Source organism: Desmodus rotundus, chromosome 6 (genome assembly GCF_022682495.2).
Source record: "Desmodus rotundus isolate HL8 chromosome 6, HLdesRot8A.1, whole genome shotgun sequence".
Lineage (NCBI taxonomy): Eukaryota > Metazoa > Chordata > Mammalia > Chiroptera > Phyllostomidae > Desmodus > Desmodus rotundus.
Genome location: NC_071392.1, coordinates 92,994,572 through 93,018,470, shown reverse-complemented (window position 1 = coordinate 93,018,470; position 23,899 = coordinate 92,994,572). Strand labels below are relative to the sequence as shown.

Here is a 23,899-nt window from a genome sequence, read left to right as displayed (position 1 = left end):
ACTCACTTCTGAGCTGTTAGCAGACTCACCTCTTTCTCTTCAAGCTCCTGGTTAGTAGGAGTTGGAAGTTTGTTTGTTTTTTAACTCCATGAAAAGAAATAAAATAATCATAAAGTTATCTAAACTCACCGTGCCAAGGAGGGGGGTTCATGCTCTTTAATGTTTAAAAGAGAATTTTCACTTGTTTCTTCTGGGATGCTTAAGACCCGACTGGCAGCCAGCAGCAGCACCTAGGTCCTGAGGCGGGGTGCAGTGCTGGGTGGGACATTGGGACCACTGGGGTGACTTTTGGGTCCCCCTGAGGTGTAGGGCCACCCAGTGAGACAGAGGGATCCCCACTTGGGTTCTGGGTCCCTCCTCCTGATCAGACTGGAGGAACTTCTTGGGTCCCTCAGCCCAACGTGGCCCTGACCATTATCAACTGCCCCTACCCCTGCCCAGACCACCTCCTCCCACCGGAGACCCAGCGTCTGAAGTCTGCAGCCTAACCGCCCCTCCCCCTAACCCTGGGCGGCTACCACCCGCCCCAGGAACCACTGCCCCTCTCTGCGAGGGCCCAGGCAGGGGGTGGGGGGTTCCATGGGTGTGGGGTCCCCTCCTCTTCCTTCCCGCCCCCCTTCTACTCGGGAGCAACTCACGGGTGAGGGGGAGGGGTCTGCAGCTGGGGGGAGGGAAGAGGCCCAGGTGGAAGGCCTGGAGCTCTTTGGGTGGTGACTCTTCTTGACATTTTTCTTTGACCTTTGAGTAAATTCCAAGCTCCCCGGTGAGGGGCAGCCCAGCAGGCTCCGCTCAGCTCCCCCGCGGCCCAGTGCATTACGGCTCCAGGCGACCCTCGGTCTCCCATGACAAGGACCGGCCAACGCTGCCTCGGGGGCGCCCCCGGCCCAGAGTGTGTCCCCTGTGCGGCCTCTGCGTGTTCGTGGCGGAACCTAGAGCCCAACGACAGCGGGAGCGCGTCTGTGCCCCTTACAGGGCGAGGCGGCAGCCGCCCCGCGCTCACAGCCCCGGTGTCTGCGGGTTTCTGGTCTTTATGTCCCGCGTGCGCGGGCGACCACCGACGGTCTGGGCCGCGGTAGTGCGTCAGCAGCACACTGGACACTGCCTGTCCCCTCGGAGCCAGGCCGGTCACCGAGCGCCTATGCGCCTCGCGGAGCTGGGCAAGAAGGTTCGGGAAGTCCCTTTCCCATGCTCGGCCGGCCGGCCACCTGGGCCCGCGGGGTCCTCCCGACGCCTGGGCGGGACCGCTGGGTGGGAGCGCGGGCACCTCCAGCGGCCTGCGCAGGGGCGGGAGGGGACTCCGCGCGCGGGGAGCAGCGGGTGCCCCTCCGTCTGCCGTACCGCCTCCTTTGTTGTCGTTTGGCTCCGTCTGCTGAGGCTCCGCGGCGCGGGGGTTATACCATGATTCTGGAGACAGCCCCCCACTCAGGTGTAATTTGGGCCTTTCTCCCGAGCGACGGGGCGGCCACATTCCCGGAACGGGACCCCGGTCCTCATCCCCGCCCGGCCCGGAGTCTCGAAGGTGCCCTCGGAGAGCGGCGCGGGCCGGGGCCGGCAAACTCGCTCGCGCACCGCGGCCCCTCCTCCAGGAGAGGAGCGCACTGCCCTTTCACCCTCTGCCCCGAAGGGCACGACCCCCAGCGCCCGCGGAGCCCTGGTGGCGTCCCCGCGGGTCCGTGCGGTTACTGGTGTGGTTTTGGCTGCGCCAGCGCGCGCGGTGTGCGAACAAGACGCGGAGGGAGCCGAGGCGACGGGGGCGGGGATGCCGACCGCCTTTGAGTTTTTTCTGGAAGCCGCTGGGTGGCTGGGAGGGAGGGGCGGGGATGGGGAGGGGTCTCCGGGGATCCCCCCACGCCGAGGCGACAGCCAGCCGGGACCAGCCACACCCGCCCCGCCGCTCAGCACGCTGCGCGCGCCGCCCCCTCCCCGCCCCCGCCGCCTCACGCAGCCGGACCCTTGCGGTCCTCCCGGCCGCACATCCAGGCAGGAAAACGCGGCGTCTTTTCTCATTTAACCCCGCGTTTCCATTAACTCAGCCCCGGCACCCGCTAATCCTCGGCAGCGATGGCAAAAGGAGGCTAATTAATGACCAGATTTTCCAGGCAAGACCGGCGCTAATTGCTCTGGTAGCCTTCCTGAGATAAAATGGCCTGGCCTGACGTCTGAGGCCTTGTGTGCGCTCGGAGACGGAGCAAGTGGAGAGCTGGGGGCCGAACGCGGAGCAGAAAGTTACCAATACGGGAGCGATAACGACTGGGCCGGCCAGGCACTCCTGGGGGCGGGGGCTATCCATTTGGTTACCACGCGGAACTAGGCGGTAGCTAATCCTTCCCGTAGCCGCCGAGACAGGAGCGCAGCCCCGCAGGCCAGGGCCCCGGGGCGCGGCGCCCTCTCTGTCTTGTCGTGGCTCTTTTAATTGTCTCTAATAAGCCTCGCCCGACGACGCAGCTGTTGAGGGCGCACGCCAGGCCCCGTTTCGCGCGTGGAGACCGGTGAAATGCGCCAATAGGACCCTTCACCCCACTCAACCCCACCCCAGAAAACAAGGAGAGTTGGATAGCCACCAGCTCCTTACTTTTCGCGACAACCTGAGAAGTGTGCCTCTGGGCCCACCCGTGTTCCCGAAGCCCTGGGGGCCCTTGAAGGGAAAGTGCTGAGGGCCGAGTCTGCAGGGTGACGCCAGTGGGGAGGCCTTGGGTGGCGGCTCCCAGGACCCACACCCAGAATATCTCCACGGAACCTAAGACCAGGCCCTGCCCTGTGGTGAGCGCTGTGGGTGGCCCTGACTGCGGGGCTCCTTCCACCCCCACCGTGGGGTGCGAGCTCAGGCTAAGCCACATCCCCTCCCACCTGTTGAAAAGAAGGGACGGGCGCCTGGCCTCATTTACGGCTTCAGATACTGCGTGTTGTTAAGTTTAAACAATCGCCACCGTTAAGGGAAAAAGAGCGGCGCCTCTAACTTTCCTGGAAAACGTCGCTGCCGCCCTCGGCGAGCTGCTCTGAGCTGAGTGCTGGCCGGGTGGAGGGCACGAGGCGCGCGCAGCGGGCTGCGCTTTACGCGTCGAGTGGCGCGTCTGGCGAGGGCGGGCGCGGGAAGAAGCCTCGGTCTCGGCACTGACTGGCCCCTCTCTCCTGTTCTGCAGAAAAGCAAACTGAAGCTCCTGCCGCCCCGCGCGGAGCACGAGGACTCCACCAAGTTCGTGGCGCTCACCCTGCTGTCCGTGGCCGCCATCACGGGCGTCCTCCTGGCCTCCGGCGTCATCTACTGCCTGCGTCACAGCTCGCACTCGCGGCTCAAGGAGAAGCTCGCGGGCCTGGCCGGCGACCCGGGCCCCGATGCCACCGCAGCCTACCAGGTAAAAGAGGCTGTTCTGTCAACCCGCCGCTCCCGGGCCTCTGGGGAGCAGACAGGTGCCTTCACGGGCCCCTGGCCCCTCCCCCAGCCCAGGACTTCCCATTCTGCCTGGTTTAGGGTCCTTTATGGCCGCAGTTTGAAACTCTGTAACATTAACTCTGCGTGCACAGCAGGGTGTACAAGTGGGGTGCTAATTAGAAACGGGGGGGGGGGGTATCTGTTCTCTCTCTCCCTTTGGCAACTCGTGATGAAAAATGCCAGCGTGGAGAAACATTGTGGTTGTGAGGGTGTTTGACAATGTCCCTTAAGTCGGCGACTTCCGGGTGTTGTCTATGAGAAGACCCTTGGCCTGAGCGGTAGGCCTCTCTGCCCCTGTGGAATCTAGTGCTGACCATGGCAGGCCAACCCACATGTCTCCATAGCAACAGTGGTCTGTGCTGGGGGAGGGGGAGACCAGGGAGGCCCAGGCCCAGGAAGGAGGTGCAGACCCAACGGGCACTCCAAGGGAACCCACTGACAGGCTCTGGGAAGATGCACGGCGTCCACCCCACACGCGGTCGCGGCCTGTGATGAGCTAAGCCCTTGGGGCCAGTGGCAGCAAGTTAGGGCGTCTGGTCCCTCTAACGCAAAATATCATTTCACTCCCAGTGTGTGCCCTGCTTGGGAAAGTAAAATAATTCACCTCATCGTCGTTTTAAAAGCCTAATCAAGACACACTTGTCAAAGATCTCCCTCATTGGACGAGGTGGCCTTTCCTCCAATCACACAGTGATGACATGTCACAAGTCTAGGAAACAGCACGTCAGATTCCACAGCCCTGCACGAGCTGGTTGTTGTTATTTTCCGTCACCGAGTCACACAGGCTCCTCCCAGAACACACTCCCGACGCTCCTTCCCGCCCCCCCCACCCCACCCCCATGAGCTCCGCTGAGCTGCCCTGGCCCTGCGGGTCCCCAGAAGGAGCGGAGCAAAGTTACAAAATCTCCGCACGGGAAACAGACCGGCGGGCAGCGTGTTTTCCCCATGTCAAGATGCTCAGCACGGTCTCTGCATGGAGAACACCTCTGTTTATCCGGAGGGAGTCACAGCCGGGTCACAGCAATCTCTTCCCCGTAAAGAAATGGCAACTTCAAATGTCTGGGAGATGGCATCTCAGTCACCGGCGTCATCTCCCTTTAAAGCAAAGGAAACATCACGTTTGAAGAAGGAGCCTGGAAAAAATGTCACAGAAACTACTCAGAATTTACCCAGACATGCTATGGAGTGAGGCCGTCCGCAGCGGAGGCTGGGCCCTCGGGGCCACGTCTGTGCGGGACATAAATAAATTATCACACCAGCTCCCTCCCATGTGCGAGCGACAGAGAACTCGGGGCAGATTGGAGGGAGCACGCACCCTTTGATACACTTTGAAATTCAAGAATAAAATATTGATAGAATGGGAAGCTTAGACTCGCATGCAGAAATGGCTGATTTTGATTAAAAAAATGCATAGTTAGAACTGAGTTTGTCATAATTAACAGGGAAAAATCATCCTGGTGGCAGCTCTAATTAATAGTATCTGAAATTAAAATCATGCCCTTTCAGCAGGAAAATTGTTTGAGTTTCTTGGGGTGACCTTTCTGCGGCTCCTCCTGGGGGCAGGTGGTTAAGTTGATATTGATTTTATAATGAGCTCTGGTTTGTTTTATAAGAATCTGTAATCCAGACAATAAATGAAATGTGTGCTTTTCTTCAATCCAGACTAAGATTAATAAAAAGGAAAAAAAACAGAAAAAAAAATCCCTTTAAAAATATGATCTAGGAAAATTTAGAAATGAAATCATTGCACAGGTGTTTCTGGTGGGCCTAGTTTTGAAATCACAACCAAACACCCTCAGGAGCCCCTTTGCCTGAGCGCGGCGCTTTGCCCCAGGAAGCGGGATGTGTGTTGGGGAGAAGACACTCGGCAGAGCTGCCGTGCCGATTTGATTTGCGTCAGCTGAGCGGGGCCAGCAGCGGGTGGGGGGTGCCATGATTTTCAGCTCTCAGTTTAGCTGAGTCACGTATGAAGGACTCACGGTTGCATCCAGTCAACCCTTGAACAACACAGGGATCAGGGCTCTGACCCCCCACAGTCCAGACTCCATGCCTAACTTTGACTCCCCCGAAACTTCAGCCGCAGGGGACTGGTTCCGATGCCGCTGTCCACAGATGCTCGCCAAGTCCCTTACGGGAAATGGCCTAGCACAGTGCACACTGCCTGCACCTGTGGACTCCCAAATTCGAACCAAAATTACTGCTTTCTGTCCGCTGTTAGTTGAACCCGTAGATTCGAAACCCGTGGGGAGGTGGAAGGCCGACTGTGTAAAGCCTGTGTACAGGTGGAGCAGGCTGGCCCTCAGTCCCTGAGACTCCGCGGCCAGGGCTTGGACATCTTTTCAAACAATTCCAGGAAAAGATGTCTCACTGCGCCGGGGCTCTGTTCATCTTTAAGTGGCCGAGCTGCTGCACTCCACCAGTTCTGTGCGATGGAAGAGCTTGTGGATAGGCCTCCTCACCGGCCACAAGGAAAACCCAACAGCTTAACATTCTGCTTTACTTCTCAGGGACGCGACAGAATCACTCAAGTCATTTTGCGACGTCTCTGAAAGAGGAAAAGATGGCATGTGAGTGAGGGTGCGGGCGAGAGCCTGAGGAGGGAGAGAACAGTAGGGCGCTGTCCACGTGCTAAGTGACCCTTTAAGGAAGGAGCTGAGCATCCTGCAAAGTGATCAGCAGCTCAGGGGTCCTGCAAGAGTGTCCAGGTCAGGGGCACTCCGAGCTGTTTGTGGGGGGCACCGGCCACCTTGGTGTGGACGGCCCCTTCTTCCTAGAGACTCAAAGCGGGGACCCACGTGTCTCGGTAAACAGCACTGCGGCAGCGCCGGCAGATTCCTCGTGTTGACCTTTAGAGAGCATCGGTCTCTGTCACCCTATAACGCCCATCTTCTAGTCTTCGCCCCTGGGGTGATGGGCAGTCTGCGCAGTGGTCCCGAGGGACAAGCGCTTCCCCGCCCTGGCCACTGTGGCTCGGAGGGTTGGAGCGTCAATCCCAACGCCAGTTCGATTCCCAGTCAGGGTGGCGACCAGTCGATGCTTCTCTCGCGCTGATGTTTCTCTCTCTCAAAGCAATGGGAGAGTGTCCTCCATGGGGATTTAAAAAAAAAAAAAAAAAACTGTTTCAAAGCAGCAAGCACAGCGGATGGTTGAATTGCTCAGGTCCACTCATATGTGGATTTTTTCAGTAAATACACCGTCGGCCCTCCACATCCCTAAGCTTCAGATCTGCAGGGCGACCAGCCACGGACAGAAAGCAGCATCTTTGGTTCCAGGTTGGGAACCCGCTGACATAGAGGCCACCTGCGTGCCCCGTGCCAGGCCATCTCACGTGAGGGACTAGAGCTCCCCCGGGCCTCGGTACTGGGGTGCAGGGGCTGGAACCCCTCCCCACAGACACTCAGGGACGACCGCGGTTACATTTGGGGAAGTCGAAATTACACGAGGACTTTTGACTGGGCAGGGGTGGTCAGCATCCCTGACCCACCCTTCAAGCGCCAACTGTATTTTGCCTTTGAATCTAACGCAGACATATTGGAACATTTTTCTTTCCTTCCTCAAAGTAGAGCTATGTGGACAGCTTCCTGAGGCTGCCCGCGCAGGCTGTTTCGTTCGCTTTGCCTATTGGAAAATCAAACCTTTCGTGAGAGACTCTTACACTTTGGCGCTTAGAAGACGTCACCGGATAATCTACCAAAGCGTAACATGTCCCAGCTTGAAAGAATGGGGCACGTCGATGTTTCGAAGAAGCGAAACCCATTTTCAAAGGCCGTTTTTGGCAGAAGACCGCCTCCAGACTTTCCGCCGTTTTAGTAGCTTATTTTTTTCTTCCAAATACATAAAACACACGATACTTGGGTTAAATTTGTACTTCATGGTATAAAAAGCCAATGTCTTTATTCTCATTCCTTTCCCCCCAAATTAGCTTGTCCTTGTGTACACAGTTGACCCGTGAACAAGGCCGCCATGCCCCTGCAGATGGAAATCTGTGTTTCTCGTTTGACTCCCCAAAGCCTGAACTACTGATCACCCGCCGCGCACAGGAGGCCTCGCCGGTAACGGGAGCAGGCGGGCCGCGCAGGGTTTGTAAGTTGGGCACTTCTCATGCTGTGGTCTCCCCAGAGAGTGACTGAGAGAAGAGGAAGTGCTCCTGGGAAAACCACAGGGAGAGAAAGTGCAGTGACGGTGTTTACTGGAAACATCCGCGTACAAGTGCACCCTGCAGGTCAAACCTTTTTTCGAGGGTCCGCGGTGTGTGAGTGTACCCACGTGCGTGCTCACTCGGGGTGGTGCACAGGCCCCGAAGAACGGTGGTGTGTGGCGTTCCGTACACATCACCCATGTCCATGCAGGGGTCCTTCCTAAATCTGTGGCCACCGGCGGGTGGAACCGGGCCACAGGGCGCGGTGGCAGTGGGAGGCATTCTTGCTCCTGCTTTCTCGAGTCTCTGAAGGTGGCACCCAGTTCTCTGGGGCTTCGATCGCCGGCTGCAGCAAGTTTGGGATTCCGCTCCCCCTCCCCTGAGGGCACAGACTCCTGCGGAGTTTTCCACGGTTCTCTTCCGACCGTTTACTTCACAACAGCCAGCTGGTCCCCTTGTTCCTCGGAGGCCCCGGATCCAGACCCAGAGGAAAACATGCGTTCAGCGAAGGGGAACCACCTGCAAACGGCCTCGACACACATGTCCGGTGAGCGAGTGGCGGCGATTCACATGATGGCCACATGTGCGGGGCTCCCAGGCCCAGGCTGACGCTCCCTCAAAGCTGGATGCGCCTGACTTCTCACCTCCAAGCAGGGGCCAGCTGGACCCCTACGAACGGAACGGGACCTGTCGAGGCTGGTTTTCCTCCAGGGCTCTGGACCAAGAGAGCCACCTCTGCTAGGGGGCTGGTGCGGCCACCTGCCACAGGAATGGTGCGAGGTCAGGATGCTCCAATGTAGGTGGGAGGCAGCGGCGTTGCCTGGGGTTTGTCGGCACCAGGAGTTCTGGAGAAACTTTCCTTCTGTCAGCGACAGAGCTCAGAGCGGCTCTTCTATGTGTCACGTGTAAACTTTCTGGTCAAATATTCAGTAAGCAAATCCACCCTTCACACAGGGAAGGGTGCCCCTGGCCGGGTGGCATATTGGGTTGGAGCATCATCCTGTGCCCCATAAGTTTGCGGGTTTGATCCCCAGTCAGGGCACAGGCCTGGGTTGCAGGTTCAGTTCCTGGTCGGGGCGTGGACAGGGAGCAACTGATCGATGTTTCCCTCTCTCTTCTCCTCCCCCCCTTCCTCTCTCTCTAAAATCAATGAACATGTCCTCAGGTGAGGATTTTAAAGTGTATAATTAATAATAACAGTGAGACAGAAACGGAAGGCCGCCCTAAAATACTATAGAAGGGCATAGCCTGCTCTAGCCGGTCAAGCCTGACAGCAGGATCTCTCTAGTTCGGCCTTGGCAGACGTAGCTGATGGCCCCAGGGTCCATAGGTAGAATTCTCTGGAAACGTTCAGGTACCGAAGTGGTTTTGCGAGTGTGGCTCTTCTGTTTTGTCAAATTGAAGCCAGCTCCACAGGGCGGGGTCTTGACGTGGTCTTTCTGCGCTCCGAGACCCCAGACGTCGGAGACCCCGGACACAGGCCGACGTCACTGCCAACTTAGTGCTGCGCTTCACAGGGACCCACGGACGTGGCCACGAAGCGAGCGAAGGACCCAGCGCGCCCGAGCTTGTGTCTGCACGGCCGGGTTCAGACGGCGAGCCTCAGGGCCAGCAGCGTGGCTGGGCCAGCTCCCGGGAGTCTTCTCCACACCATTGCACTTTGAGTCAGAATCTTTTTCTGGAAGGCGTGCGTTTGTAGTGTGTTGTTCTCATCAACCCTAAATTTTCACACATGCAGCTTCTAAGAGCAGTGACCAGAAGGCTGTTCTCTGGTTTCTATGCCACGTGTTTCCCCAAAAATAGCTCTGGGGACATGGGAACAGTGCCAGGAGGGGCGGGAGTCTGCAGCCGTTGGCGAGTGAGCAGCCAAACATAACAACGAAGCCCACAGCCGCGGTCCCGGCTAGGGTGCCCTCCCTGGTCAGGCGATGGTTAGATCAGACTTACTGAAAAGTAACAGGCCGCTCCGCGCTGTTTGGAAAACCAGAGACGGGGGTGTCTGAGCCGACGAACCTGGGGCTGGAGCTGCAGCTTGTTCTGCGTCTGTTATGATGTTTTGTTCCTGGTTTTGCCGCCCTTAGCAGACCCGGCTTTTACTGGGACACCTTCCTTAGGAGGGGCCGGGGGTCACTGTGGGGCAGGGGGTTCACTTTGCCTCGGTGACCGGGGACATGGCTGGGTTCTCTTCTGTAACTTGAGGGAAGAACGTGTCTCAGAAGTCCCAGAGGAAAATGCCGTCCTCATGCGGCAGGCGGGGGTGGCCAAGGAAGGTGCCCCCTTCCATCTGCGTTTACACGGGAAACAGCCCACCAGCTTCTGTCGAGATTGGAGTGCATTTCTGTCCTAGACGAGCAATAGGATTTACTCAGGGGCCACTGCACCCCGAAGCCTCCTGTCCTCACACTGGCCTCTGGCTCCTACGCCATGACACCTGCCCAGGCACCCAGAAAGCAGACACAGGTCCCCTTGTTCACGCCTGGTGACCTGCAAGTGAGTGGGATCCTGCTGGTACCCCTGCTTCCCAATGGGGACCATGAGCATCAGCTAAGTCCCAGGTCCCCTGGCTGGCGGTGGCAGAGCTGAATCAGGACCAGCGGAGTCAGCTGGCCAAGCCGCACACCCACCTGGGGCAGGACAGAGCCTCCTGGATCGCAGACCTGCTGCCCCCAAACCCCATCACAGGCTTTCCCTCCACAGCCTAAGGTGCTGTGGCAGATTTCGGGAAGGTCACAGATTTCTCTGCTCAGCTCGTGATTCCTCGCAGACTGCGCAAAGCACGAGTAAGCAACCCCACTCGTCCGCAATTACGGGGTAAGAGTGTGACCCTGCAGGGGGCAGGGGAGGCCCTGCGGACTCCCAGAGGACAGACCTTTGGGCGACGTTCCCAGCAGGAGGAGGACCAGGCACTGGGCGTCCACAGCACGGACAGACTTAGCAAGGATTGGCTGGTGAGCCAGGCAGAGCACCGGTAGGGACACCATGGGGCTCCCTGGGGGTGGGAGCCAGGCTGTGGGGACAGTGGGAAGGACCCCGCTGAGGTCCAGAGTGGGTCCCTGCACCAGGAGAGACTGTGCTTGGACCAAGCCCATCCTCCCTGGGCCCCAAGGACAGTCAGCTTCTCCGGGCTGCTGGGAGGAAGCCCCGTGGGGAAGGGGGCGTCCAGCCTCTCCTCCCTTCTATTTTTTTTAATGTTTTTTGAAGATTTTATTTTCATTTTCTTTTTAGAGAGGAGAAGGGAAGGAGAAAGAGAGGGAGAGAAACATCAATGTGTGATTGCCTCTCATGCGTCCCCTACTGAGGACTTGGCCCACACAACCCAGGCATGTGCCTTGACTGGGAATCAAACCGGCGACCCTTTGGTTCATAGTCCAGCACTCAATCCACTGGGCCACACCAGCCAGGGCCTGTCCAGTCTTCTCTGCCATCTCTCCCCCTGCTGGGCCCGCCACTCTTTCAGTCCCTCCCTTTCCCAGCACGGAGTCACGGGACAAAGATCCCATCATACTTCCCAGGCCAGAGCAGGGGCGGAGCACCTCCCTGCACCCCACATTCCCACCCACAAAATGCAAAGAAAGAGCTCTGTGCCCTTGCCCGGGCCCCCGAAGGTCAGTCAAGGTCATGAAAGTGTCAGGGTGTCTCTGCTCTTGCTTCTGCCTGAGGACCCACTGTCTGCGGTGGTCGCAGGCTCTGGGAGGGGTTTGCTGGCAGAGACGAGACCCTCTGGCCTACAGTGTTGCCTGCCCTGAGATGCAGCAGGCTGTTGGGAGGAGCCAGGCCCTGCACTGGGGCATAAACAAGGGCAAGAAGGGGCAGGAGGGGCAGAGTGGGGCCCACGGGTCAGGGTGCACAGGGAGGAGAAGCCTCGCAAAGGGCAAACGCTCCACCTGACCCAGGAGTGTCGGGCAGGTGGCAGTGGCTCCCAAGTGTCAAACGAGGGATGTCCAAGGACACAGGCTGGGCCGGCAGACCCAGCGTGAGCGCCCGAGTGTGGGAGAGACCCCAGGTGCAGAGTGGTCCCATGGGTCTGGCCGGCCGACAGCCTGCCCAGAGACGAGACTGACCTTGACACCACTTGACCTTGACCCCTGAGTCTCTTCAGTCTGGAGTCCCCGGTGGCTCTTGGCGCCTCCACCTGTCCTCCCTCCTGCCCATCCTGGGGCAGCAGCACTGGGTGTGGAGTTCTGCCTGAGGACCGGCCCACGTCCGTGTGGGTCCCCAGGGCTGTGGCTGCAGGGGCAGCGTCTGTGAGCACGTGCGGGTCGCCCTTGCGAGAGCCTTGAACAGGCTGGGCGGCTGACCTTGGAGCTGGCCCAGCGAGCCTCTTCCCAGAAAGCTCCTTTCCTCCAAGGATGGGATCCGTTTGTGACATGGTGGGAATAGGAGAGCCCTTGATTTCCCCTGAGAGTCTGTGGGGGCATGAGTGATTGAGACAAGCAGTGCACGGCCCACGGGGAGCTGGGGTGGTCGGGGGTGCTTCCCAGAGGAGATGAGCGAGGGGCTCGGAGGGCAGGAACCGGAGGAGATGGAGGACCTGGGAGCCACTGGCCCGGGTCCGGGGCGAAGGACAGAGCTGTCTTCTAGGAGCAGCGGTTTGCGTCGAGCAGGATGGGGCCCGGTTGGTGTGTGGGGAGCCAGGCAGGGCAGCTGCTACCTGTGTGTGTCGGTCTGCACTGCCTCCGTCCCTCCTACCATCCCAGCTTTCTTGTTGCATTAGAAACACTCCACAATGGGGTTTCTCTTCCCCGTTAATTAACTGTTCTTAGACTCTATTGCTGAAACACTGAGCTCTCCAGGGCTCTCTGCTACGGGAGAACCAGGAGGGAATCTCGGCGGGTCCTTCTCTATCAGAAGCACAGGATAGGCAAGCAGACCGTCTCCCAGTGCGGAAGGAGTCGGTTGTGGAAAAGTGGATTCTCTCCGGGATTTTGAATGTCGACGACGCAACAGCAGCTTTAGGTGTCTGCTCTGGGCGTGCATCAGATTCTAGGGGGAGCAGGCAGAGGAGGGCCGGCGTGTGACCCGGCAGCAAGCAAGGCCGCGTGTTCCGAGGCACGGGAGTCTGAGCCGGGCCTGAGGAACGCGGACAGGAAGCCCGGGGCTAGACCTGGATCGACTTCCTGATGTTTAATCACAAATCAATTTTGAAAGTCCGTGTGGTGAATTCCAGGATTATTAACACGCACAGGATGTCGGCATCGGTGTGTGGCCGGCTGGTCTGAAATCCTCCGATCATGTAAAAGGGCTGGATGTGTTCTCCGGGAAAGTATCTCGTCACTGTTATTTTCTTGTGAAGACATTGAGGAGGACAAATAACCAGTAAAGGAGAATTCCCGGGAACCCACCTTTCACAAACCCTCCAAACACGGACTTCCACCGGGAACCAAGGTGTCCTGTGTGGGAGGAGAGGGCACTCTGGTTTGTTTCTAAAACAAGGAAGGGAGGCCTGAGCAAGAAGCCACCCCGTCTGCTGGCTCAGGGTCGCCCTCCCTGGCTTGCTTCTCCATGTTTACAGAGAACGAAAATGTGGGGGGCCCAGGGCCTCGAAAATTTGGATGTGAACCGGGAGGCACCCCAGATGCCTTTACTGGTTGCTTTTGAACTGTTTCTCTTCTGATCTCGGGCCCTGGATTTCCTGCTCCCGGCAGCTCCCCACCCCCGCCCCCCTGCTCCTAGAGGTGGAGTTTGCAGTACCTCAGGTTCTACAGGTGTCCGGAAGGGCTCCCAGCGAGGCAGCAAAGCAGAGCAGGGGCTGTTGCCCCCCCCCCCACCACCCCCACCAGCCGTGTCCCACGTGTCTGGTGGCTCTGGGATCCTGTCCCCAGCAAGTCCTCCCAGCCCCTGAAGCTCACCTTCCGCAGACCCCCTCCCAAAGCCCAGGACACCCACATTGCCCGTTTCACTCAGGGACCATTGGGAAACGGGGTCGGCGTCTAGTCCCTTCCTCGGGGGCAGGGGACAGTGACAGACATTCAGAGACTCTCATGGGCCTTGGGAGTCAGAGGCCTTTATTTCACTGAAAGTGATCTGCCCGCGTCCGCCCGCTGGCCAGCTCCCGAGTCCTGCTGGACGCCCTCAGAACCTGCAGGCTCCAGGCAGCTGGGTCACCATTCAGACCCGCCTTGGACAGAACAATTGGGCCCCAGGAAGACGGCGCTGTTGGAAACGCAGAAGCAGCTGCTTGGCGCCCTCCCCCAAGCCCCTGTTCCCCCCACCCCATCCCTCCCTCCCCTCCATCCAGCCCTCCGCCACCACCCTCTGGCCCTGCCCTTTGCCTTAATTAGGCCGCGGCTGCAGAATGGAGAGACCTGAATACCTTTTGTGCAGCCGGCTGCGTCCTCGCAGGCCTGGACCGGCCCTTGTGCTTCGCACGGCGGCCCCCCACGCCGGAAGCCCTCCCACCCCGCTCATCCCATCTGCTGGCCAGCGAGACCCCACACCGTCCATGGGCCTCTGCCGGCCGGGACCACCCTGCGGCCCCAAACTCCAGGGCCCTCTTCCTTCTGCCCTGGTCTTACCCTTGTCTTCCCTTCAAACCTGGGGGCCACGGCTCCATCACTGCGCTTGGGTGTGGGGTCGCCTGCTCACTGGTGCAGGACGGCCGAGGTGGACCTTGGTCCAGAGCTTGGCTTGGCCCTGCCCGGCCCGTCCTCCCCGGGGTCCCGCACAGCAGCCAGCAGGGGACTTTCAGGTGTTCGATGGAGCCGATCAACACCCTGAACTCGAGATCGATCGACGTGAGAACTCTCCACAGCTGCAGCCCGTGACCCTCCCACACCCAGAACCACCGGCGCCTCGGAAGCAGCCAGAAAACGTGGGCATTGTGGGTGTCCACAGAAGGGACGGTCGGTGACAATGATGACCGATGATGATTCATTATCTTTTGAGCAAAAAGGAAACCAGGGAGGAGATGGAAGTTTCCGGTGCAAACAGCTGCTCCTTCGAGGTCCTGGCCAGGCAGGCAGCTCCGAGGAGACAGCAGTGCGTTCCGGCTGACTCAGCTGCCATCCTGAAAAGCAAAGCCACGCCGTGGGGCCCGTGCTGCCCCCCCCTTGGAACGTCGGAGCTGAACTTTGAAGCCGCCGCTGACTTTGCGGGAACCGTTGAGGCTGAATGTCAGGGTGTCGTCAGCCTCAAGGGCCGGGAAGTTGGGGTCTCACTGGTGGGGCCTGGCTGGGGCACTTGCTGTGGCGACCGAGACCTCCGGCAGGAACCAACCGGAAGTTTGGCAGGACTGTGGATCCCAGGTGCTCCCCCGTGCGTCTGAAAGCCCTCCCTGTGCACTGGCACCACAGACCATCAGAACCCTGGTCGGCATGGGTCTCCGGGGAAGGATGGTGCGTGCAGGAGCCTCGCAGTCCCTCTGGGTCTGTGTGACGACTCTCCTGGCTTCGTCCCGGTGTTCCGTACAAGCCATGGGAGTGACGAGGGTGCACGTCCCTGGTCCTCAGCCGATGCGGCCGATGCATTGGGCTCACTGTGTGTGGGGCTGAGCTGAATCATTGTCCTTTGGAGCCTCCCCTTCAGGCAAACACCAGCTGCACCCTCAGGGGAATTGTCCGTTTCTCCTGCACCTTGAGCCTGGGCAGGATAACCCTTCGGAGCCATCAGCGGTTGGGGGTGGGGGGTGAGTCCCAGATGACCAGGGGCGGCAGAACCGGGTTCCAGCTCCCCAGGCAGCACCCCCTACGTGCTGGTGACCTCGTGGCCTCTGCCCAGCATGGGGACGCCGGGGCTCAGGGCCACACAGGGATGCACACCATGCACCCCCACTTCTCGCAGCCCTGCAATCTGTGCTGGACACCAAGGGAGATGGAAACAGACAAAAATGACCTCGGTCCTCAGGTTCACAGTGCAGCCAAGGTGACCGCCGCTGGAGACAGGACAGGCCTGTGGTTGTCAGGGCCAGTGGTGAGGTGCAGGGTGTGGGGTGGGCACAGAACGAGCCCCCAGGTTGGGAGAGGCAGTCTTTGCCTTCTGGCTGCAGAGCTCTCAGACTGTGCGGGGTTTAGAGGAGTGCGGAAAGTTGTTTTCACTCCTCTTTGTTACAATGTGTCTGTGTCGTTAGGTTTTATTTTAAGAAAGCATCTTGCAGGATGGGGCGCCATCGCTCACCACAGCTCAGCACACGAGTTTGTCACCACTGAGCTGTTCAGTGAGGTCTTTGGTGACGCGGGCGTGGCACGGTCCCTGGCGGGAGGCAGGTGGCAACCTAGTACTTGTCAGGCGTCAGGTGGGGACTCGGGACCCAAGGGCCTCTGGGCGGAGGTCAGAATCAGCGACCATCCTGCACACATTCTCGACCGGCTGAGGAGTCACTCCATGGGGTGGGGGGGACATGTGTCCATGCACATGCATGTGTGTGTGTGTGTGTGTGTGTGTGGTCCCTCAGATGTAAACGTCACCCGGGCATCCCTGAAAAGCCCATAGGAGGAGGTAAGGCCGGGACCCAAGATGCACACTTGAGGTGGGCTGTGAACAGAACCCCCACCCAGGGGACAGGCCCCCGTGGACCCCATGTGGCTTCACCCTCTGTATCAGGAGGACGGAGGGTCCCTGTTTCCTACCCAGGGAGCGGTGCGGCCCCCTCCCCCAGCCTCTCCTCAGGACGCACACAGGGCCCAGGACTTGGAAGGCGCCCCCTCGGCAGGCGCCCCGCCTACCCCCAGCAACACCGTCCGCTGTGCTGCTCGTGGGGAGGACATGTGAGTGGGCTGCCCCACAGACCGGGGCTGGCCCTGCCCACAGCTGGCCGTGGTGGCAGAGAACCAGAGCAGCTCCCTTTCTGCCAAACCTGCTTTTGTGAAAAAACGGCCTGAATGAACCTGCTGGGGACCCGGGGTGGGGTGGGGGGTCACACAGACGCTGACCGCCAGGGACCCGTTCTCCCACACTGCCCCCACACGTGCCCCCTAAACATTGCATGTCAGTAACACTCCATACCCGCCCTGCGTCAGTGGTTCTTACCCCAAGAGTAAGACACGCTCCGTTCAGGAAATACAAATGAGCGAATAAAAACTCAGATAGACCCCCGTTCCTCCACCGCAAGGGGAGGCCCAGCCAGTGTCTGTGGGAGCCCGAAGCCTTTTTGCACATCCTCCTTCTTGTCTTGCATTCACCTCTGAGGGTCCAGCTTCCGTGACCACACTCTGCGGAGTCTCCCGAGGGGACGCCACACAGGCTGCCGGAGGCTGTGCGCCAGGTCTTCGCCAATCTGCCGGGCTCCGCGGTGCCCCTGGAGCAGGAGACGGGCCCCTCCCCAGAGAGTCCGGCCCTGGCCAGAGTCTCCGTGTTTTCTCCCGTCTGCAAAGTAATTGGCCTTCGCCCCTCCCGGCGGCCTAATGAACCATTTCTCTTTCTCCGGGGCTTTGTGCCTATCCTCAGCGTGGCCCCCTGACCGCTCATTACGGTCCCCAAATAACCAGCAGCCTGCCCTTTGTGTGCGGGCTCAGGCGGCCGCCACTCCGCTCCGCCTGCCCCTTGAAAGGTGCAGAGAGGGTGTCTGAAGCCTTTGTAGTCTCAGCCTTTCTTCTGGCAGAATTTGGGGGTGACAGGTCTTTTCTCCCAGAGTGGCCCCCGCTCCGCAATCTCCCCCCATCAGGCGGAGGTTTGAGAAGGGAGACATTCGCATTGTGTGCGTGGGTGGATTTCTGCCCGCAGAATCCTATTCAGCTGATTTTGCAGAGCAAGGTCTGAGGCAGAATGAAACACTCAGAGGTGCTGCAGAGAGCCCGGGCCAGCTCCGTGCACAGCAGGGAGGCAGGCAGCTGCACAGACAGGACGGCGGTGGGACCCCACGTGGGGGGCGCCCTGTTCTCTCAGCCTGGCAGTGCGGGCTGCCTGGGCTGAAGCAGATCAGGCGCCGAATCCTGTGAGGGGCGCTGCCCCGGGCGCAGGGGGTGGGGACAGTCAGTGCCCGGCGGTGCCCGCTGGGTGTGCATGTGCTGGCGGCAGGCCCGAGGGGCACAGGGCTCACATCTGTGTTTCCCTGGCGGCGAGTTCATGCCCGCCAGGCTCAGGCCCTGGCAGTTCCTCTCTCCTGATGAACAACATAGCGTTCGGGTGTCTTCAAGTCGTGGGGCACGAGCTTCAGAGACTGGATTCGCTTGTGACTGAGCATTTACATCCAGGGGCTGTCACAAGCCCTGTCCCCTTGGTGGGGGGTTCTCTTTGCTGAAGATGGGGGTCATCCGTTGGGGTTCAACCTGGCCCTCGGAGCCCACAGGGGCAGGGGCTGGGCCTGACCTGGGTACCCACTTCCCCAGGCCACCTGCCACGGGACCTCTGCTCCTGTCTGCAAACCAGGGACTCGCCCAGGAGCCCTGGCCCAGAGCAAGGACCCAGCTCGCTGTGCCTGAGTGGGTGCCTCCTTCCCTGGGCACCCACTCAGGCACAGATGGGCAGCCTGGCCAAGTCCTTGCCTCCCCTCCGGTGGGTGAAGCAGACTTGAGGCTGCCTTGGGCCTGTTTTCTCCGCCCCGACAGCGCACAGCTCCCAAGCACAAGCCTCCCAGGAGGACCCATGTGGTCCGGGCTGCCACTGATCCTGGGGAGGGGCCTGCAAGATCTTAAGACCCTAAGTCAATTACCACGAGAGACGGAAGGGCGGTCCGTCGAGAATGAAGCATCTACCCCAGCAGAGCAACCACTATTTTTAAAATCCTCACGCAAAGATACATTTTATGGATTTGAGAGAGACGTTAATCAGCTGCATCCCATACGTGTCCTGACCTGGAACCGAACCCACAACCCTGTGGTGCACAGGATGACTCTCCAACCCACAGAGCCACCCGCAGGCCGAGGCTGCCTTTCACCTGCATGAGACAGCTGCCCGAGCAGCACGACCTCCCACGGGTGCCCCTGCCTGGCCGTGCAGCACCCTCTCGCACCAGAGAAATGTACGAGAAATGCACGTGGTCCCTAGAATCTCTCTCCATGTGGAAATCACCGCAGTGTCTGGGCCTGTTTTTGTCTTTGAGCCTTGAGAGACCTTGGGCGGGTTCTTCACACAAACTCCTTACTGAATGGCCTCTGTGAGCCCCGCGCCCTGTGGGCATGGGCAGGGAGGCCGTGGACAACGGCATGCTTCATTCTCCTTGGTTTTCCATGTGGCTGCAGGCGCCCTGCCCTCTTTACGTGAAGCAGGGCTGGTCCCAGACGGTGCAGGAGGGGCTCGGGGCCACATTCCCCTGCCACGTTCCCCCAGCCACATCCCTCCCCCTCCCCCCCCCCTCCCTGCCCTGGCCACATCCCCCAGCCACAGCACATTTGAGTACCACCGGTGGACGAGGCCGAGGACACTCGGGGACCTGACCGAAGCTTCAGTGGGCCAAGGCCCGAGATCTCTCCTTAAGCCCAGACGGGTTGCCTTTGGTCCTCTCACGGGAAAAGCAAACTCTTCCAACAGCCACCTGCTTTCCTGGCGTTTATCAGCTCGGCGTTATTTGGGGGGAAATGGGAGAACCAGAAAGAGGGGTTTTTCCTGAACACCCCGGTGTGGTGCCAGTTCCCAAATTTCAGTAACAACGCAAACCCCTCCCCCACTCCACAGCCTGTCGAAGCAGGAAAAGGAGGGTGCGGGTTGCGGCTGGCACCGCCAGTGCTCCAAGGGGCCCTCGGTGTGACGGCAGAGTCACGGCCTGTGTGTGCGAGGTGTGTGTACATGGTGTGTGTGCATGGTGTGTGTGCAGAGTGTGGGTCAGGCCACAGGGCGAATTTCCCGCCCACAGGCGGCTCTGGGGTCCCATGGTGCCGGGCAGGCGCTGACCCCCGCGCCCCCCTGTCTTCCAGGAGCTGTGCCGCCAGCGCATGGCCGTGCGCACGTCCGACCGCCCGGAGGCCCCACGTGCATCCCGCGTCAACAGCGTGTCCTCGCAGCTCAGCGACGGGCCACTGCCCAGCCCGTCCGCACGGAGCAGCACCTCGTCCTGGTCCGAGGAGCCTGTGCCACCCAACATGGACATCTCCACCGGCCACATGGTCCTGGTAAGGTCCCCTCTGCCCCCACGAGCAGCCTCCGCCTGCCTGTCACCGGCAGCAGCGAAGGCTTGGTGACCAAACCTGCGTGAGGACCTGATGTCAGGGCTCCGCCCGCTGGGTCCCCAAGTGTGAACAGTCAGCGTGCACCCAGGCCTCCCCTTCTCCTGCCCCGAGGGCTGGACCCACGCTCCCAATCCGGGAGGTTCTGCTGGGTTTGGAGGCTGGGAGGACGTGGCTCAGTGCCCTCAGTGCACACTGCTTTCCTCAACCTCGGACTTGGAGATGGCGCTGACCCCTCCCCTGTTTCTGCTCTGCGCCGTCGGGGGAAATCAGTGTCACTCCCGCGCTCACAGCGTGCTGGGTGGATGAGGGCGGAGAAGCCTGGGGGCCGTGGGCCTCGGCGCAGGGCGGACCTGCTCCCGTCCATCGGTCCTGCCTGGCCACGTCTCTCCGTCAGTTTTATTAACAGAGATAATCAGAACTCCACTCTTCATGCGGCTGCCCCCACAGGGCACACGGCCCGCTCTCCGGGTCCCGGGCCACGGGCTCCAGCCTGCGTGGTGCTCGCGGAGCTGTAACCAGCCCACAGCCACGCCCTGTCTCAGTGCAGATGGAGGAGCTCCATGCGGAGGGGCAGCACCCTCCGGTCCGCAGTCCCCCCGGGGCTCTCCCTTGCCCAAGATGCGGTGTGGACGCTGCAGGTGGCTGTGTCGCTGTGAAACCCGTTCTCTGCGGGAACTTCCCTGACCAGTTTGTTTGATAGCAACACAGACAGTGGACTGAAACCGCGACCGGCCAGGGCCGCGGTGCGTCCAGCTGCCATAACACCACCACGGACACTCGGGTCTCACCGCCCCAGGGGCCAGAAGCCCAGGGCCCAGGGAAGGCGCCTTCCCGCTTCCCTCCCATGGCAGGAGGGGTGAGGGGCTCTGTGGGGTCCCTTTCACAGGGCGCCGGTCCTATGGCGAGGCTGCACCCCTTGATGGAATCGCCCCAAAGACCCCCCATCCGATGCTGTCACTCGGGGGGAATTTGGGGGACACAGACCTTCAGCCTGGAGCAGCCAGGAAACTACGTTTTCAGTCTAAAGTCTGACTGCAAAGCCCCGAGATGGAGCCCGGGTCACCCCGGGGACCCCAGTGGGGCTGGGGTGCACTGGTGCCGACAGCCTTCCGGTGCCCGAGTCCGCGGGGCAGGAACTGCGCGGTGTCAGACCCTTCCGGACGGCCTAGGACAGCCCAGGGTGAGGCACAGTTGCGTCAGCTCTCCTGACCGGCTGGCTGGACACAGCTCAGGTTTGCCCTCCGCTCCCCGTCACAGGCCACCCTGGGCGGGAGGACACCCGCGACAAGGCCGCCTGCCTGTCACACTCCTCCCGGGGCCGCGTCAGTGCTGGATAGCGAAGCAGCTCCGTCGTTTCAACCACACCCGTCCCTTGGAGAAAAGGAGACTCGACCAGAAGTTCAGACGTTGAGTGAGACTCAGTCTCATCGGGGCCAAGTGCATGGATCCGATCAGTCAGCTCGAGGGGCAGGTGCATTCAGAGAGCTCTGTTGTCTCCTGATGTTTTTATATTTCAGGACACGAGTCACAAGTTCGTTTTTAATTTTTTGAGAGGGGAAGGGAGGGAGAAAGAGAGGGAGAGAAACGTCAGTATGTGGTTGCCTCTTGCACACCCACTACTGGGGACCTGGCCCACAACCCAGGCACATGCCCTGACTGGGAATCGAACCAGCGACTCTTTGGTTCGCCGGCCAGTGCTCAGTCCACTGAGCCGCCCTGGCCGGGGCCTGAGGTGCAGTTTGATGGTGTCTCACATCCAGGTGGGACGTGAAAAGATCATACTTTCCACAGGAAAGTGTGGTTTGGGGTGCACACGGGAGAGCAAAGGCGGTGGTTAAATCTCCAAGGAAACATGCAAACCACGGCACTGGTGAGCCCCATGCAGTCACGGCGTTGCCAGGCCCCACCGGAGGTGCTGTCGCCAGAGGTCACCAGCACTGAGAGGCGTGTCCCTGGGCCACGATGCAGCCGGGAAGTGTGCACTCGCCGCTCCCCAGACGCCCTGCGTGCTGACCCTCGGGTCTTCCTCTCCGCCCGCCCTTTGTCTGAGTGGGAGGTCAGCAGACACGTCCCTGCGGGCCGAGGGCAGGAGCTCATGGCCTGTGGCTTCGGCCACACGGACCCATGTTAGCGCTGGACCTCGAGGGTTTGTCCTCGCCCAGGAGTCCTGACCATCTACCCTCCATCCACCTTGCAACTCTCCTCCCTCGGAAAGGGGACAGGCGGCCACCAAGGCTGGGCCTGGGTGGTGAAAGGGCACAGACCCCTCACAGGTGACCAAACCACTGATGACACCAGCCGGTTGGATCCGGGCGGTCTTCCTGGGGGAAGAGGCGGAGCGTCAGGGAACTGCAGGCAGGGTTGTTAGGACGGTGCTCCAGGGCCCCAGGCAGGTGGACGAGGCCCAGAGGCACCGAGGTCCCGGGGGCTGAGCGGCTGGCACCTTCGCCCCCAGGGACAGCAAGAACGCCCTTCGCTCCTGGAATGCGTGACGCTGAGGACACGCTGAGCATAGGTGAGCACTTGTGTGGCGGCCGCTCTCCCAGGAAACAGTGAACAGGAACGACGCAGAACGCCATCCCAACAGCACAGATGGGGAAACTGAGAAATGAGACCATGACATGGCAGAGAAGGGCCCAGGGCTGCCCACTGTCTCACGGGGCTGCACTGACACAGCAGAAGGTGTGACGGGCCCGCGCGGGGGGTGGAGCGTGGTGGTCCCGGGAGACACGGGAGCCGGCCCAGGGCCACCTCAGACCTGCTGCGTGCCTTCCGCCGCAGAACACGCAGCCGCTCCACAACATCGGCACCGCCACCCCGAGTCTCACTTAGGAGCCTTCCCGTGTCCACACTCGGGCAGCGTGCTCTCCCAGCCCCGCCTGGCTCGTGCGTGTTTACACTTATCCACAGCTTGAGTCGGTTGCTCGGCCAGCTCAGCTCCTTGCAGATGTGGCCGTCTCTCCCCGGAGGCGGCAAGTCATCGTGGGGCCAAAGCGTGTCTATGGGGGGCTGTCCCTTCCCTGAGGTTCCCTGTCCTGGAAACCCGGCACCTCCCCCATCTGAGAGGACAGCATCACCGGTTCCTCACCGCGCTCTCGCTGGGTCTGCTCTCAGAGCCGAGGGTGCATCGCAGAGCAGCTCACCTCCGTTGTCAGGATGAGGATGACAGGCCCCCCGAGAAGTTAGGGCCACGGCCTCCTTCCGGCCCGCTCCCGCGCTGACGAGGGGCTCGGAGCGGGCGGGTTCCCATCGCCGTGCAGCCTGCTCTGGCAGACACAGGACCCCGGCCGAGGTTTCCGCCTCGTGCTTACCTGAGGTCATCTCTCGCCGCCGACATCTGCGCGAAGGGGCTCCTAGCAGTGAAAGGCCTCAGGTGCCTCGCAGGAGAGGCCCATCCCCCTGCGTCACGGAGCAGGCAGGTGTCTTTCCGCCACAGGCAGCCCTGTGAAGCCTTCCCACGCCACGTCACGTGGGGCTCATGTCAGGGGCCCGGGGCTGCACCGAACCTCCAGGGCAGGAAGGTGGGGCCAGGGCGGCCGAGTCAGGGTGACAGGAACGTGCAGGCGTGAGAATCACCGACCCTGACGCAGGGGACACGGGGGCAGACATCGGGAGTGGCTGCTATCGGCCCAGGAACCAACGTGGATGGTCAGTGGGAGCTGTGCAGGTGAACTTGATCTGACTTCTAACAGCGCCACGGCCAGGGGCCCCTAACCTGGGGCACAGGCCCTAACGCCCGAGGCTCCGCTGGCTTTTCTGGAGCCTCCTGCATCTTTCCAGACCCTTCCCTGTCTACCAAGTGTCTCCCCCAGAAACTGCCCCTGAGCCCTAGTCACACCTGCCACTGAGAGGTGCTCCGGGGTAGAAGCCAGCCAGCACCCACTTCCTGCTGTTCACAGCTCCTTCCACTCCAAGGAGACCCGGTCACTTCTGCAAGACACTGTGCGTGCAGGGCCTGGTGCCACCTGGCACACAGTGATCGGCCAGCAGCGGGGCCCCACCCCCTCTGCCAGCACCCACAAAGGGGGAGTCCGTACAGCAGTCTCCAAAGTGAGCAAGTCCCAAGTCCCAGCTCTGAATCCAACACATTTTCTTTTTTATTTTTTTAAAGATTTTATTTATCCATTTTATTTTTAGGGAGAGGGGAAGGGAGGGAGAAAGAGAGGGAGAGAAATATCAATGTGTGGTTGCCTCTCGCACGCCCCCTACTGGGGACCTGGCCTGCAACCCAGGCATGTGCCCTGACTGGGAATGGAATCAGCGACCCTTTGGTTTGCAGGCCAGCACTCAAAA

The 23,899-nt window shown here is 60.5% G+C and overlaps 1 protein-coding gene across 2 annotated transcripts in view; it reads left to right on the top strand.

Annotated features, from left to right (window-relative positions):
* The window catches only part of PTPRN2 (protein tyrosine phosphatase receptor type N2), a 395,976-nt gene that overhangs the window by 322,488 nt on the left and 49,589 nt on the right, over positions 1-23,899 (top strand). For both annotated transcript variants that reach the window (XM_053927307.2, XM_053927308.2), the window contains exons 13-14: positions 3,141-3,353; positions 19,355-19,549. In XM_053927307.2, coding sequence (XP_053783282.1) covers positions 3,141-3,353; positions 19,355-19,549 — 408 coding nt within the window. The remainder of the gene's footprint in view (positions 1-3,140; positions 3,354-19,354; positions 19,550-23,899) is intronic.